Raw genomic sequence first — 18,399 nt, forward strand, 5'->3', positions numbered from 1 at the left:
ATTACTAGAAAATAAAATACTATAACTTGTATTTTGTCACCAAGATATTTCATTGCAAATCATGTTCCATAATCTTTTCGAAATAACGGTTTAAGATATTCAATTGGATTATGAAAATACTCAATATGCACTATGCATATTATTTATTTATTTAATTTATTTATATATTAATAATGTTGCTGTTTAAAGTTGGTAAATTATTCCAATTAACTTGATTTTCAATAAAATGAAATAAGTTATGTTAATTTATCAAAATGTATATTATGTTGTATAGACTTTTAAATTACAATTCTATAACTGAAGTTGAACCGTCGTCGTTTGACGGATCACAAATCGCTAAAATGTAAGTAAATTGTAAAAATTATAACTTACATCCGGATTAAATACATTGATGTGTTTTATTAATGATAATACTTGTAGAAGTCTTCGAGGCAATTTGCAGTTACAAAAACTCGACGCTAACGCTTTTATGGGAATCAAAAGCCTTCGCACTTTGTAAGTATGTTTTAGATTGACAAATTGTCGAAATCCGTTATGAAAAACGTTATTATTTTTAATATGAGTTTTTGAACTCGGATAAAAACTTGTCGGTTTCTTCAAATAATACTACTTATCTAGTGCTGTCGTTTTACCGTCCACAGGGATTTGTCCGAAACGTCCATTCGACAATTGCCTACCAGTGGACTGGAAGAATTAGACGTACTAAAAATTGAACACACGCATACAATGGAAGTTTTCCCTTCAATCTACAATTTTAAGGTATCTAATGAGAACACGATTTGTTGAAACATTTGGTACTGTATTTTATGATTTATTCATGTAAACCTTGTCACGTAAAATTTACATAAATATGTTCTCAGCACTGGTGTTTCAAGCTGGTGGTAGTTCTAGCTTCTTGTATTCCAGTTATTTAAACATTATATAGAAAGTGTCCTATATTTTGTTTATAATAAATTTTCGGGTGCTTAAATAAAAAATAAATATAGCTAATCTAGGTTTAATATTAAAAAAAAAGATATTAACTGTTTATAACTTTTTACACTCTATTTTATTCTATAAAAAATGATGAGCTTAAAAATTATTCATAGGAAGTTTTTATAATTTTGATTAACAGTGGATTAATAGATAAAAGGGCATCGTTAGGTACAAAATAATAAATTGTTTAAAAAAAAAAACAAAATTCGATAATATATTTTGTAAGTTTCAGTCTAGTATCGATTTTTTTATAGTGATTGTACGGAAATATTTTTATAAAAACTTTTACATGAAACTATATAATTAACTATGCTCTGTGAATAGTACAAAATTTATTAATTTAAAATTTAATTCATAAAGCGTTATGGAATAAAATTTTTCTACCAGTAGGGTTTGTATTTATTTTAATAACTGAATATTAGTATTCTGTTTATAGAACATTCAAGAAGCATGGCTAACATATCCCTACCACTGCTGTGCTTTTCATTTTCCAGAAACACACAGCCCAAAAGAATATGCAGATCACGAGGTAAATTGAAGTTATTATAATTTTAAACTTTAGTACATTTTACATGATATTACACCAATATTTCCTTTATTAAAAATATCACTTTATTTATAAACGGAAGTTTACTTATGTCCTCAACATATTTCTAAGATTTATGTTTATGTCTTATAATGATGAAGGCGAATAATTATTCGTCTCAATTACCATTTGCGTTTAATGGTTTTTTCTAATTATAATTCAAAGCATACAATTAAACACCCTTAAATATCATAGAGATTCACGCTGAAATTTATTTATATGTCAATTATTTATGCCCCAACAAAGAAAAATCAATTGATTTTTCCACAATATTGTAAACTACATTTCTTTCCTTAAGTTATCTTACACTATTTAGTAACATCATAATGTGTAACATTAAATAAAAATCACACGTATTAGACACATAAAATATATTATAAATTAAAACCGTTGATAATTGCTCATGTATAGTAAAAATCAAAGATTGAACTCACAGTTTTTTAAATTTTTATGACTGCCTATATTTTTTTAATCTAAATTGTTTTGCATTTCTAAGTCCTCTTAATATTGATGCATTTTAATGGATTCTTATATTTTTTACATTTCTAAGGCTTCAACTTTTTTTTACATTTTTAAGGTTTCTTGATATTTATCAATTTATATGGCTTCTTATATTTTTTGCATTTCTAAGGCTTCCTGATATTTATCAATTTATATGGCTTCCTATATTTTTTGCATTTCTAAGGCTTCTTAATGTTAATGCATTTCTAAGGCTTCCTGATATTTATCAATTTATATGGCTTCTTAAATTTTTTTTGAAAGCTTTAAAATTGATTTTCATTCTAAGGCATTTTAATATTATTCATTTATATGGCCTCATAATAATTTTTTTTTGTATATTTCTTAGGTTTTTGAACTTGAGTACTAAAAAAAGTCTCAAAATATAAGTGGAAATATACAAAATTAAAAAAGCTATTTATTTAAATTAAATTAAACATTAAATAAAAATTTTCGAAAGAATTTCATTTATCCTCAAATTTTGGTAGCCACGAAAGAAATTTGCACAAATTTCATATCTTTAGTCTTATGTAGTAAACTACGAAATAGAAATTTAGTGACCTACTTTTGTTTGTTATAGGTATTCGTCAAAAATATGTTGCAACAGTGTCAAACTATGACATCATTATCAGCCCAGGCAATTTTGAAGCCATCCGAAACAACCGAATCTGAGTCTTTTTTTTCTGAAGATGATGAAACATTTCATTCGAATGGTAAATATTTAGTGACGCATTTATATTTTATTGAAAAAACTTAATGATTCCGAACATAATGATTTTTGTGTTTTATTTTCAAGATGTTACAGTAGGAACTCAGTTCGAAGCCGTTTGTGGAAATGTATCAAAAAATTACCGAGCAGTGAGGTGTTTTCCTGAACCAGATGCTTTCAATCCTTGTGAAGATCTCATGGGAAATTGGACACTTCGAATAGCCGTTTGGGTAGTAGCTGTTGCCGCATTGCTTGGTAATATTGCTGTGCTATTTGTATTACTCAGTAGCCGATTTAGGCTTACAGTTCCCAAGTTTCTAATGTGCAACTTGGCCATTGCTGACTTTTGCATGGGCTTATACTTGTTACTCATTGCCATCATGGACGCTCGATCTATCGGACACTACTTCAATCACGCAATATTCTGGCAAAGGGGTAAGTTTTATTCTATCAGTAAAATTATATAAAAGTATAAGTAAATTTCAGCGACGTTGCATTAATGCTTCTAAAGTTCTAAATAATTTAACAAGTCTTTTTTAAGAGAATAATATTGTCTAAAAAAATTTATTGAATTATTTTTTAATTAAAATTTGTGTACATGAATAAAATTAAAAATAAATAAATAACACATGAAAATATTTAAATATAAATAATATTTAAAAAAAAATCTTCAAAAACTTGTGAGTTACTTTTTTTTTAATTATGAATAAAGTATAAGGCCATTTACCAAATTATCGAATTTTAATGGGAGTTCTGGGCCCTAAATCCCTTTTTAAATCCAACCTTGTTCTTATCAGTAAACTGACGTCGAAAAATAATACATTAATAAACTAAGTTTTCAATATATAATACATTCGATAACGACCAATCCACAAACAAACAATTTAGTTCATCAATCTTCATAATCTTTTGAATAAAAGTGCAACGTAAGTACGATTGTCATTTTCTCGTTTCTATAAAATAACAGAATCTGTTAACAAAGCCTCATGTAATGAACAAAAGCTTTGGAACAAAACAATTTCAAGAAATAGGATTTTGTATATGTTATTCAAAAGTTCAATATAATCTTAAATTATCTGTTCTGACAATGGTCAATCATAATTGTATTTTATTTTAATCTATTTCAGTTTTAATTAAATATAATCGATCAATAACGATACTGATTAAGTTTTTATAAAAAACGTGTAGGGTTACATGATCAATGAATAACAATGGCTCAATAAAGAACAAACTTAGTGCAGTTGTCTAATTTAAACCCTTCCTATACTTAGACTTTTCTTTGGACTTTTATATCATACTAAAATATACCTTATCGTCTGGTAAACTCTATTGAAATTTCATTAGGATCAGTGTTTCAAAAAAGTTATAGCAGTTTTAACATACAAAAAAAAAATGTAGAAAATGTAATTTTTTAGATAGCATAATTTTGAAATCAAATTTTTAAAATTGAGGGTTTTTTCCCCAATTTTTAGAACGAAAGGTATAACTATATTAAAATAGGGTTCTTTTAACCCTTTTAACCCGATCATTAAAAACGGACTTGTGAGAGATGAGAATTTTCATAAAAAAAATTTTATAATGTTAAAAAAGTACCTTCTCAGCTTCGCATTAGAGCTAGAATCGAGTAATTAGTTATTTACGACAGGTTGTAGTAAGTAGCATTTATAATATAAATATAGTTATTTTCTAAAACTATATTTAGTCCAACTACAAAAATATAATTAAGTGTTATTCACTAGATATATCTCATTCACAATATTTAAACATGAGTTTAAATTTTTCTGTCCGTCATCTATAAATATTTTTTAATTAATTTAATAGAAATTTTTTTTTAAATTGGTACGCGTTATTTTTCCGATTGTGTCATTAAGTTATAAATAAACAAAAAACTAATGTTGATGAAAAACTCTTAAAATTTTATTTACTGGTTATTTTGTTATTACGTCGTTATGATATTTTCCATTATTTAATTGCTTTCTAAAATGTATTGAAAACAAAAAGAAAATATGCACAATAATATGAAATATTAATAGAATAAAATATAATATTTAATTCAATAAAATTTAAAATCACTGAAACTTGGAATAATTTGATTCTGCACTAATACCAGACTAAATTACTTTATAATTATTTATTTGTATTTCATTAATTCTGAAATCCTGTCGCTATCTGCTGTGTTCTCTAACGAGAAGACAACGCCGAACAAACCAAAACATAGTTTGATGTTCATTGTTCATGAACTAACTTTATAAACACCTCGTAAACAATTGCATACGTAATATAGGTAATAATATATAACAAAATGTATTGAGTGGGTATAATGAGTTCTTTAAATCTTAATTTCAACATTAAGATGTTCCTTACAGAAATGTTTGTGGTTTTTTTTTCCAGTCGGCCCGAAATATGTGTAGTAATAATAATACACGAGCATACTCAAAACGTTGTAACATTTGGTTGTAAAACCTTCTAGTGTTTATTATGTTGCTGGCGTTTTTAATCAAAGGATGTGCACTATAAAATCATTGAATTTACTCCTTCAAGCAAAAAAATCAACAGGATTTTGTCAGTGGCCAAACGAGATGAGAATTTTGAAATTCGAAATTAAAAATCTCTCGGCTTATTTGTTTTTTAAATACAAAGCTCCCAATTATTTCTGTGATTCAATATTTAATTATCGAAACAAATAAATAATCATAGATCGTATAATATTTTGAACATTTTAATAATTATGATGTGAGAAGCTTTGAAAAAATCACTTGTTTAAAGTGTCCACCATTGTACACTGTTATTATTTTTGAATAGACAAGTTCAAGCTATAAAATAATCGCCGTCTTCTGCAGGTATTGGCTGCCAAGTAGCTGGTTTTCTTACCGTTTTTTCGTGCATGCTGTCAGTATTTACTCTTACGATAATCACCGGCGAAAGATGGTACACAATTACCTACGCAATTCACTTAAATCGACGTCTTAAATTAGGCGCCTCCATGAAAATAATGGCTGTCGGTTGGTTATTCTCGATACTAATGGGCGCACTGCCTCTACTGGGTACTAGCGGCTATTCAAAAACAAGGTGAGTTTATTCTACGCATGAAGTTTTCGATTTATTTAGACAAATACTTTGGCGGTACAAATAATATTTCTATGGTCAAACAATTTACGTACTTTGTGGAATTTTTTGTTTCAGTATATGTTTACCGATGGAAAATTCCACTTCTACTGATAAATTGTACCTATTTTCTTTACTCATGTTCAACGGCATTGCATTTGTGGTGATTTGTGCATGTTACGCGAAAATGTACATATCAATTAGGGGTGGAAGAGAAGCTGTGGCTTCGGTTGCCCGATCCGATATGACAGTGGCGAAACGTATGGCCCTGTTAGTATTCACTGACTTTGCGTGTTGGGCACCAGTGGCCTTTTTTGGACTCACCGCATTGGCTGGCTATCCGCTAATTGATGTGCCCAAGACGAAAATTTTGCTCGTCTTCTTCTATCCACTTAATTCTTGCGCCAATCCATACCTGTACGCGTTGCTTACGCAACAGTATCGCCGAGACTTATTTGCATTACTCGCTCGGTTGGGAGTTTGCAACGAACGAGTCAATGAATATAAAGGAGGACCGGGCGGTGCAGGGGGTGGAAGAAATGGCAAGGCAATAAGTGGTGGCTTCCGAAAGACTTACCACGATACGCGATATGATAGGCGGGTGACCGGCGACCAAGCACTTAACAGCAGCAATCACCGTGGGTCCCTCATGACAACTGTAACGTCCGTCGACTCTGTTGTTGCTTCTACTAGACCGGGTTCCCTGACGCCTTTACAGGAGAATACATCTATTAATAAGTTACAGTTAGAATTGTTACCCTTGCAACCAGTCGTGAACACTTGACAAAATCCTTGAACAAGACAACGAATCCAAATTGATAACTGTATATTGTATTTCAATTGAACAGTAAAGAACATACAAATTCTATTGTCATTAATTTATGTACAATTTTATCAAGTAAGCAAAGTATATTTCATAAGTATAAAATTTATATTTTAATAAGACACTTCTATTAAAAGTTAAGTCGAGAAACGCTTAACACTTCTAACAAAATATCTTTGCCTATTATTATATTGAAGTTACCATACAGTTTAAAATAAAATAAATTTCGTGACTAAGTCAAAAAACAGATGATGAACAAACGACTTCAATTTTTTGAAAGGAAAGATATTAACTAACCACTGATCTATTGACAACACAATGGTTTAATTATGTTTTTGTTCTGAGGAAGTATACAAAAGAAAATGTTCTCAACATGATCAAATGACTAAAATATTTTAAATACTCCTTTCATTAATTATTTTTCACTATAGCCTCATGTATTCGTATCAATTAAGAATTTATTACATGGGACTTATGCCTCCCTGTCCTCCTAAAAATATCCATATGTTTGTATATATAGTTATCTACGTGTTTTTTACTATTATAAGTATCCTGAGAGTGAAAATGGTCAATCGGTGGTGTAATATATTTTCATTTATCATATAGAACAAACACATAAAATAAAATATGTTTTTATTTTAGACAAGTTTCTATAATATTAACTAAATTTATCTAAAAAAAAACCTAAATAAGGTCATTTTGATTTTACCCACCTCAGATGAAAAACAAAACCTTTAGGACCAAATACTTTGACCACTACTACTGATAAATAAAATTAAAATGTCAATATCTGTTTGTGCTATAATTCGTTTCAAATCTATAAAATTTTATCTTTTATGATTTAAAAATAGTAAAATACATCTTATAATGAGCTCATCGTCGAAAGTCTTTAATTGAATACTTAATCAATATCATAAGTCTTAGTAATTAAATGTCCTAAATTAAAATTATGTAAATTTATATTGTATATAAATTTATTCTTTCATATTTTATAGTGTGTTAATAAACAAAAATAAAGTTTTCTATTATAAATTTAAGTGTTAAAAAAAAAAAAGGTTTAAAAAAATGTTTAATATTTAATATTATTGATTTGTTACTTGGATATCTAATTTATTAGAATAGCAGTTAAGATAACCCATTTATAAATGTAGCATTATAAAATAAAATGAAGACAATTTAAGTGTTTGGACTGTTAATTTAAGTTCTAGTTTTACAAAAAAAATATCATAAAATCAATGCCTATGAACTTGAATAACTAATTTAAAAATCTGTAACTATATATCACATGTTAGTTATGTTATTTTGAATAATAAAATTTTATGTTAATAGCTTAATAATACATTTTCATTTTGTTAGTTGTATTAGATTATTATAAATTTAGTATTCATAATACCTGATAAAAAAATTACCTAGTTATTATTTTTTTTTTAATTAAACAGGTTATTAAGTATACACACATAATTAGTATACATTAGGTGTGTAATATCTAATGATTTAACAAGGCGTTTTATAGATATTCAAAACTATAAGTTGCATTAAATTAAAAAGTGATCTTTGTTTTAATTTTAAACAAATGTGCACATATCTTTGTCATTAAGTTGTTATTATAATGAAAAAGGATATCAAAAAATACGGGACACGTTTTTTTTAAACAATTGTGGTGTTGGGTTTTTTTTTTTACAAAGGATGTATTTGAAAATAAATGAATGTTTTTCACTCTTAACAGTATCTGAAAGTTCGACGTGTCAAGATTTACAGTGTGCAATTACGAAATACTTGACATTTTTCCGCATTTTCGCTAATAAAATAGTTTACTTACAAGTCATGATTTACTTAATGGGAAATATCAAGTTGAGGTGATATAAACAAATTTAATTTTGTACGAATTACGTATAACTATATTGTTTACAACGGAAAATATTTCGATTTTTGGCTATGATAGTTGTATTTACAGTATGAAAAAACAAATATTTTTTTCTATACAAAAAAAAACTTCATTAAACTTACTAAGAATTAATACAAATTTCATGTCAAATAATTCTCGTCGATTTTAAATTGGCGACATAAGTTTTAAATTAAATCAGTTGCTTTTTTTTCTTTATAAAATTTCTTTTGTTTATAGTTGGTTATTTTATTATAAAAAATATATCACCTTGAACCGGTTAAATTATAGAATTCGTAATTATCCCATCGGATTATTGTACACGTGATATCTGTTATAGACATTCAGTGAAATGCATTCGCCGTCTTAGTCCACATGGTCATTTCAGCTCATTCGTTTTGTAAGAACTTAATTAATATTCTACAAATAATCCACTTGTAATCGAGGAAAAAAGTTATTAAGTAATATATATATATTGCGACATAATATTACAATGGAAAATTAATGAATTGTATTGAATTGCCAAACAATTCTTGATTTATTGATATTAACGTACTTATTATGCAGATGTTAATTGCATAAATTACAACTAGAATAGTAAATTTTAATTTAACTGCTCCGAAGATTTTTATCGAAAATTATGTTGTTCTTGATATTTTAGCTAACACAGAAGAACAAATTCATGCAGTGTAATAAAATATCTAAATTTTTTATTTCACATCTCATAAGTAATTAAAATACTAAAAATTGAATAATTTATTAAATTCTAGTATATAATATGTAAATAATTTTTACTTCGTCAAAATAAAATGAATAAATAATGATAGTATTTATGTCACAATTAGGCACAAATACTATTAATTTAATTGCTTACTTATATTCACTAGATTTTAATATTTACAAGATTAACTAATTTCAGTTAAAATTGAAATATATATGTTATTTATTTATAATCGAAGTTTAATATTTGTATTATTTTTAATTTATAATTACTGTAGCCTTGAAAACTTAAACGTGGATATTTTTAAAATGCTTACGTTTTTTTCTGGCCTATTATATAGATACTCATATTAAAGTATATTATTATATCACTCTGTACATTTATGTATACACTTTTTCATGTTTATACAGTTGATCCGATCGTTATAAACTACTCAATTGCTCGCAAAATAAATACAATATTCAAATCATATACATATATATTTAATTGCATACATTTCTTGATTTATTAGCTATTATTTATTTTTCGGCATCATCCCTTATAATTTACAAGGATGTAAATTAAGTTTTTTCAACAATATCCATATTTGATTCGTTTATTAAATAGTTAATTGATCTGATTAAGAAAATAACGAGTGAACTTTGTCTTTTGTACAGATACTTCAGGAGATATGACGATTTTAAATTATAGATTGGAAGAGGCGCGACTATGACTATTTATATTATTAGACATTTCTCCTCTCTGTTACGAATATATACGTTTATAACCTTCGAAGTATTGGTCCAAAAGTCGATGATGCTAAAAAGTAACTAATAGCTGACAAATGAAAAAATATATGACTATGTAACTAAAAAAAAAAGACAAAAAATATGTTTACAATATAGTATTTATTTTGCGAGTAATCGAGTGGTTTATAACCAACAGATATATTATGTATATATTTATGAGATCATTTCACAGTTCCATTTTAAAATAAACCAGCTTTATAGCTTACAAGTTGTTGTTGTCAAACACTTTATTGAACATTATCTTGTTAACCGTTAATATAAAAGGAGTAATGTTTTCTTGGTACTATAGAATTTCATACCAAAAACAATAGGATAACTGGTCTCCTTACAGCCGCCTCCGATAAAACACACTGTTGGTATTAGTTACAATTTAATCTCGCTAGTTTATCAAATAATTATGTTATTTCATAATTTGCGAAATTGCTTACAAAATCAAAATATCTACATTGAATATTTTACAAAAATTCATAATTCTCTAGGTGCAATAAAAATATTATTTATTAATATGCTCATTGAAGTTTTATGAAATTTAATTAAAATATGAGCGGTTTATTTTCGATTTAATGGGAATAAAATATAAATGAATTAATAAAATAGGTTAGTCTAACTATTTTTGCAACTAAATTTACACATTAATTCTTGAATATAATTCATCACGCAAATCTAAAATAACGTTTCCAATAATTATATTACAAATATTTTTTTGTTGTTGCAATGACGTAGCCACAAGGGCGATGTCCTTCCATCGGCCGCAATATATTACTCCAAAATAAAATGATGGACTAGGAAAAAAATATACTCATTATGAGCTCCTACTGACTCATAATACGTTCAAGAAATAAGGTTTTTAGTAAATTAAAAAAATAAAATAACTATTAAACATAAATCATTTTTATCTATTATCTAAGTATGTCTTTTTTCTTTTTTACACTACACAAGGACACAATGCGATATTATGGTTGTTTATCCTTTACAAACGTAACAGAAAAAAGGCATTTTATCGTTGATAGTTTTTCTAATGGAAAGTAAAAGAAAGAGACATTTATCAACAACATGCCTTTGGGGTTGCGGACAAAACGTGTCGAATAAATCTTTAAAAGTTATACACAGTTCTTCCGATGTACCTTTGAGTGAAAATGATTGATAATAGTACAACAATACGTTGGCCAAACGTACGAGATGGTTCACTAAGTCACCCAATATCTCTTGTTTCACAAGACTTATCTTTTTTTAAGTGAAAGCTCGAGAATATTACACTGTCAAAGTGTAAAGTAAAAATAATATCAACTAGGATTTTATCTTTCGCTTGTTAAAAATACAATTTAATTGAATTATAAATTGAACTTGTTAAAAAAGGTTTTCTAAGAACACTATTTTGTAATTTATTTACATAGAGAATAATAACAACTTTTTCGCGCAAATTATTAAATATTTTTTATTTTTCAAATAAAAATACCTTACAGGAGCACTTAAAATAGTAATTTTTTATACATTTCGTTTGTTTATAAAATAAAAAAAAATGTTTTTATAATATTTGAACGTTTCTTGCTATATTAAAATATATATTCTATAATTAATACACTCAAGTGAGAAGAAGTTAGCTAACAGAAAAACACTATTTTGTAAATGTAATTTGCTTAACAATCCTATTAAGTTAGGAACATCTTCTCAACAAATAAGTTTATTTCTATTATATTTTATATAATGCCATGTATAATTAAAAAATGTGTTAATTAGTGTGTATAGTGAGAAATTATACGAAGATTCTCATACGCTAATTTGATATTTTTAATATATTCATGAATCGTGTATAAAAATAATGTAATTTTGACATGAAAATGCGAAATTTCGATATAAATAAACCATTTTTTACACAGATGTATCAAAATTTTCAGTAAATGAGGAAAAAACTTCTACTACATAATATTTGTCTGTGAAAATAAAAATATTTAAAAATTTATATTTTCATCCAAAAATATCTTAATATTTATTAATCATTTATATTTTATAAAAAAAAATATTTATAATTCGTAAAAAAATAGATCCAGTAAAAAATGTTGTATCTCCAACCCTTTGTTTGATATGTAGAACTTAGTAAAAAAAAATTCTAAGAATTTTTAATAAAATGTTTTATTAATAAGCACACAAGAAAATTAAATGGAATGTAAAAGAGAAAAAAAAATATTATTAACCATGGACTCCATTAATATTTTCAAAATATTATTTTATAATTTATTAATTTATTTATAACTAAAAATATCAAAGTGATAACTCAGGTTATACATAAAAATTCTTATAAAATACCGTTTTATAGAATTGTATTTATTTATCTATTATTAGTGTGTTTTTCTTACAATCTACATAGTTATTTCTATTATCACTAACAAATTGTACTACATATTGTTTTTGGCTTCATCCCTTATCAATAAATTATTTAAGTACATAAATAAATTTTATCGATCTTTCAACATCAAACAAGTTTCATTTTGTCATCTATGTATTTTTTTATATTTACCGATTATTCCGATGAAATCAAATAAATAATAATACTATAAAATGTCATATTTTATTTGAAATCTGAAAGTAAGTTCAGTGATTCCAAAGATCATAAATCTCATTATTTGTATTAAATTTTTTTTTTTAGATTTACGATAACTCTTTTTATACTTTGAGTTAAACCAATTGTGTCTTGTAATTCCTTAGTTGCTTCGGACATATTTGGTTTTTCATCTGAAGGAATTGGTTATTAAAAAAAGAAAATGAAACGGTTGACTAAATATAAGAATATTTTTGGATGAAAATAAAAATATTTAAATACTTTTATTTTTACAATAAACCCTTAGTTTTCAATATAATTTGTAAGAAAATACATTATAGACAATTATTAGATATTTAATTTACCATGTTCATTTTTTACTGTAAGCTTATATTTTTGGAATAATCAACAAAAAATCACCCTCCGAATTCAATATTCAACACTGTGTAAGGAATTAATCAATCTTGACAAAATTTTGTAGAACTTATTTATTTTTATGATAGAATATTTTTATTGGGGTTGAGAAGGTCAAATTTAAAATGTTCAAAATAAGGGGGACTCTTATACAATTTAATATATAATATATTTACTTGTATATTTTATTTTTATATATCAATATTTGTAGTAGTTTATGGTACTTTTTTTTTCAGTATCGTGGTGATGGGAATATATTAATAATATATAGTAATTACAAATATATTTATATTATACTATAGAGTATAAAATGTTTCATTATCTCTAAAATATTTTCTCAGCTTCGCATAGACTCTAAAAAATCTAAATTAATTAAACACGATTGAATTAATATTTATAACGGCAAACGTTACTAATCGTATATATTTAAGGGTTTGTGCTGATTAATTAACCATGCAATTAAGGATTAAGAGAAACCATAGCAAAGTGGTTACTCTGGGAAAAGCTAACAAAGTAAATCTTTCATTGATAATGAGACTCGAATAAACTATTGAGCCAATAATGTGTGTCTTTATTTTGATAGTAGGAACTAATAACAACTTATAGCTAAAATGTTCGTAAGTTCAAATTTTTTGAAAAAAATGTCATTTTATAATAATTACAATTAACTCCTAAGTTATTTAATGAGTAAAACCTTTATTTATAATGTCAACAAATGATGCTTTTTATGATGACAATAAAAATTATAAAAATCAGAAAATAATGTAAAATGAATAGGGAACCACACACTATAAAAAGTGGGACCAAATTAAGAAAGGGATTGACGGTTTAACCACAACCGTCTCCGTCGCGGTTAATGTTTGTATTCGTACGGACGCTAATAAAACTGTGTATTGATTATTATTTTGTGTGTGCGGCCAGAAGTAAGGTCGGGTTGCTTGTCCTTCAGTCGGTGCCAATTATTATTGTGTGAGATGACTGGTCTCTGGGCTAAACCGTCCTTTGATTACTAGAATGAAAGGTACACGGAAAAAATAATTTTTGTATGGTAAACGGCTGAAAACTGTATAGTTTACCATATTATGGTAAAACCAACCATCTTAATTGGTAATTCTAGCGAGTACGTTTAGTTAGAATAACTAAATCAATTCGGTTGGGAATTATGGTAGTATTTTCCGACGTATTCGGTTGGAGCGACCGCAAGATACAGCTCATTTAGCCATAGTACATGTACAGTGGTTAACAATGAATCTATAATTCAGTTATAAAACCAATGAATCCATTATAACGGAAAAATAGCATTAAGCGATTGTTATTATACTTACATAAATTTGAGCTGTGTTAAAATTGCGCTTTTTGGTAGTGACAGAGAAATATATTTTAGGGTGTTGAGTGATTGTATCGCGTGAGAAAACTGTTCGAGGTTAGGTTGGATTTTCCCGTGTTTTTGTTGTCTGAACCCCTTAGAATTCATCGATGGTTAGTTTCTGCGGAAGCCTACAGACAAAGAAAAGGATTACCGAATAATGACGATTTTACATTCATTGCTCTAATAACATTGAGAAAGGTTGTTTTATAATTTCGATTTGAAATCAATGAATAATTATTTTTAATTATATTAATTTTAGTATTTAATTAAAGATTAATAAAAATATTACATGACTCATTTATAATTAGACTGTCTAATTAAATACTAATTATAATATTAAAATTATTAATAATTTTTACAATCAATATTATAATCATGGTTTTTAAGTATGCTTAAAAAAAACTATTTTATAAAGTCAAATGTTTCATTTTTGGTATGCACATTAACATGATATTATTAGTAATAATTTATATTTGTCCCAATTGGAGTAGACTGATATTAAATATATTTTTAATTATTACTTTTTCAATGATTTTAAAATAATTAAAGATAGTTTTTCTTAATCAAGGTCCGTTAATATGAATAATTACTGAACAATTTTTTAATTAAATGCTATTAAACATTTAAGAGGAAGCTGTTTTGCAAATTTCTGTAATGACTTAATACACTAAAATTTACATTATTATAGGTAGAATATTTTTCTCAATATTCTCGAAACAAAATTTATAAAAATAATTTTTATCTATAAAATTTGTAGTAATATCCATAATAAAATCAATATAATTTAAATAATAAAATATAATATAATTTTAAAATTCTGTAAAACTCAAATTTAAAACTCCATATGAAAGGTGAAAATGTACGGAATGATTAAAAAAATTTACACAAATTATCATCATGACACTAAAATTTTGATAAAAAATATATATATTTTTCTAAATTAATATTTTATGTGAAAAAAAAACATAATTTTACAAATACTCAAAGTGTAGATTAAACATTGATGATAGAGAAAAACTAAGAACATATATTTTGAATTAGTGACAAATGACTTATCAGAGTAAAAATAAAAACTTCATAAGCATATATAACCTAAATTTTGTCAAGCTGTCTTATTAAGACTATCAACAAATGGTGTATTTTAACTTTTTGTTAAATGTTGTTTCTGTATCTCTAAACTTAAGTATTATTAAATACAACAATCAATACCAAAAAAAAGTTCAAGCTTATTGACAGGAGTTAAATAAAAAGATTCATAATATTCTATTTTTGACCTACGAAAAACAAGACCAACTTTTTGCTATTACCATTAAAATGATTTCTAATACATAATATAATTATTTTTTATATTTGTAATAAATTCTAATTGCAAATTTTTAGTATGTATTCTTTGAACCACATTTGATTGTTATAATATATATATGTTGCAGTTTGAACAGTTATCTTATTATATAATAAAACAAGGAAAAAATGCTTTTCTGGGAAAATTACTTAGTATGCTCGGATTTTCAAAAAAAATTTTTTCAACGAAAGTACTCGGTCACGAGAAAAATTATTGGCCAACGTCGGAAAATTTTTGCCGTTGTCAGCTAGAGATTTAAAATTTCGACGGTTTTCGAGATAAACCTTCGCTGACGCCAGCTTTTTACACGTCTTGAGGTTTGAAATTTTCACCAGACTCGCTCAATGACATTTCTAAGATATCATACAAAAATCATTTCAATCCGTTCATTTTTGACTGTTTTACGACCTCGCGCATGGTGTTAATATGGCAAATGACTCATGTCTGCGCATATATTTATTGTGACCCTTAATTTGTAAAATGTGAATTTTTATGTCGATTTAATTTTCTATTCAATGCATTAATACTATATATGAATTGATTATGTTAGTTATTTTTATATATTATGTTTAGTTTATTTAGCATACTTTTATTGAGATACTTTCTGTCGGTTACTTTTAAATATGTTAATAGTACAAATATGTTGATATATGTCAGTATGTGTTTAGCGTTGATAATGGTAACATTGTTTCCGAAATACGTATCCGCGACTTTTCATTAATTTTTTTGTGGCTTTGAGTTTAATATTTTTTAGTTTTTTAAATTAATAATATTTTTAATATAGTTTTAATTTTACTTAATTAATTAGCCACAAGTGATCAATTTTTATTATATGTTGATATATTTAATCATGTTTATTGTTATAGATATCTTTTGTTTGAACATTCGCTTTATAATTAGCTTACTGTTCAATTGTACTTTTTTCGCTTTGAAATTTTTTTTGTTCACGCTGAGTTTATATTGGGATATTATTTTGCATTTGCGCATATAAATTTTAGGATGGTTATAAGTATAGAATTTTGTACATTCATTATCAAAATAGTACAGTATTAATTATCTTAATTATCTAATATATGTTGTATAAGTCTATGAGTTTATTGTAAAAATTGGGATCCACCTATTACAACTGTCCAACTTCAGTAACTAATATTTTTATAAAAATTAAATTTTTTCCATAGTCCCAGGAAACACAACCTGCCGATTTTTTTTTGTAATTATTCTATAATATAAATACAATTATTATAATTAGAATACCAAAATACCCCTAGTATACACAAAATTGTGTATACCAGGGGCGTATTTAAGGGGGATAAGGACGAATGCCCCTCTTTAAGTGCTATCAATATTTTTTTAGGCAACTTCTAAAAACTAAGGATTTAATGACTTTTTTTTGATCATCCCTTTGATTTTTAACAAGAAAAAATTCTATAGCATGTTTTACAAAGTAAAAAAAAAGGAAATACCCTCCTAAAATAATTTAAAAAAACATTTATTGTGCCTGACGTACTCCTATCGGAATCAGTGGCTTACTTACGAGGAAGGCCCAAAGAGGCTTACCCGCCGAAGTAGCGTGAGGCACGTAGGGCCCCAGCTAGACGAAGCTTAGTATATTAATATAAGTCTTCTTCTTAATGTATCGGCCTGTTTCAGACGTTGTATTTATTTGTATTGGTTTTGACGTTTAAAATATGATAGAACACTATATCAAATTTATACTGTTTTTACTATTAATTAAATGGTATATTNTTTTTTTAGGCAACTTCTAAAAACTAAGGATTTAATGACTTTTTTTTGATCATCCCTTTGATTTTTAACAAGAAAAAATTCTATAGCATGTTTTACAAAGTAAAAAAAAAGGAAATACCCTCCTAAAATAATTTAAAAAAACATTTATTGTGCCTGACGTACTCCTATCGGAATCAGTGGCGGCTTACTTACGAGGAAGGCTCAAAAAGGCTTACCCGCCGAAGTAGCGTGAGGCACGTAGGGCCCCAGCTAGACGAAGCCTAGTACATTAATATAAGTCGTCTTCTTCTTAATGTATCGGCCTGTTTCAGACGTTGTATTTATTTGTATTGGTTTTGACGTTTAAAATATGATAGAACACTATATCAAATTTATACTGTTTTTACTATTAATTAAATGGTATATTTCACTTTTAATAATCGGTTGAATTAACTGAACGCGCGTGGTAATTGGAACCATCTAGGAAGGTAACGGGTACAGTATAAAACGATTATTGTCACTATTTATTGATGGGTAAGGTAACCATAACGTATAAATACAGTAACTGTAATGTATAGTTGCAGCAACCATAGTGTGGATTTACATTAACCATAATGTATCAAACGAACCAGTATAGTAGTTTCAATCAAACCGATAGGCTGTCACAACACTAACCCTAATTTTCGGGTCGGGATAACCATATAAACGGTTACTTCAACCATACTTCTTTTCCGTGTAGTTATGCTGGTGCCTTTCAAGGCAATTTTTTTAGTAATTATTCCTTGATTTATTAGTGGTTATCCCTTATAATGGTGTCAACATTTTTTAATTTTTTTAATAACGTCATAGATATTTTACTAGGTAAAGTGTTAGAAAATGACAGATCGATAAAAAGTTTTGAAGTATTTTGAAAAAAATTAACACCA

The 18,399-nt window shown here is 26.6% G+C and overlaps 1 protein-coding gene across 7 annotated transcripts in view; it reads left to right on the top strand.

Annotated features, from left to right (window-relative positions):
- Positions 1-16,581, top strand: part of LOC126907084 (lutropin-choriogonadotropic hormone receptor-like) — a 66,449-nt gene extending 49,868 nt beyond the window's left edge. For 4 of the 7 annotated variants that reach the window (XM_050688114.1, XM_050688111.1, XM_050688112.1 and 1 more), the window contains 8 exons: positions 275-343; positions 421-495; positions 642-759; positions 1,412-1,504; positions 2,640-2,772; positions 2,856-3,203; positions 5,609-5,837; positions 5,952-7,967. In XM_050688114.1, the coding sequence (XP_050544071.1) occupies positions 275-343; positions 421-495; positions 642-759; positions 1,412-1,504; positions 2,640-2,772; positions 2,856-3,203; positions 5,609-5,837; positions 5,952-6,657 (1,771 nt within the window). In that variant the 3' untranslated portion in view covers positions 6,658-7,967. Of the gene's footprint in view, positions 1-274; positions 344-420; positions 496-641; positions 760-1,411; positions 1,505-2,639; positions 2,773-2,855; positions 3,204-5,608; positions 5,838-5,951; positions 7,968-15,836 lie in introns of those variants that run through there. The other 3 variants (XR_007704419.1, XR_007704417.1, XR_007704418.1) reach the window with 3 other exon arrangements.
- Positions 16,582-18,399: the final 1,818 nt, after the last annotated feature.

Source organism: Daktulosphaira vitifoliae, unplaced genomic scaffold (genome assembly GCF_025091365.1).
Source record: "Daktulosphaira vitifoliae isolate Bord-2020 unplaced genomic scaffold, ASM2509136v1 Scaffold_5, whole genome shotgun sequence".
Lineage (NCBI taxonomy): Eukaryota > Metazoa > Arthropoda > Insecta > Hemiptera > Phylloxeridae > Daktulosphaira > Daktulosphaira vitifoliae.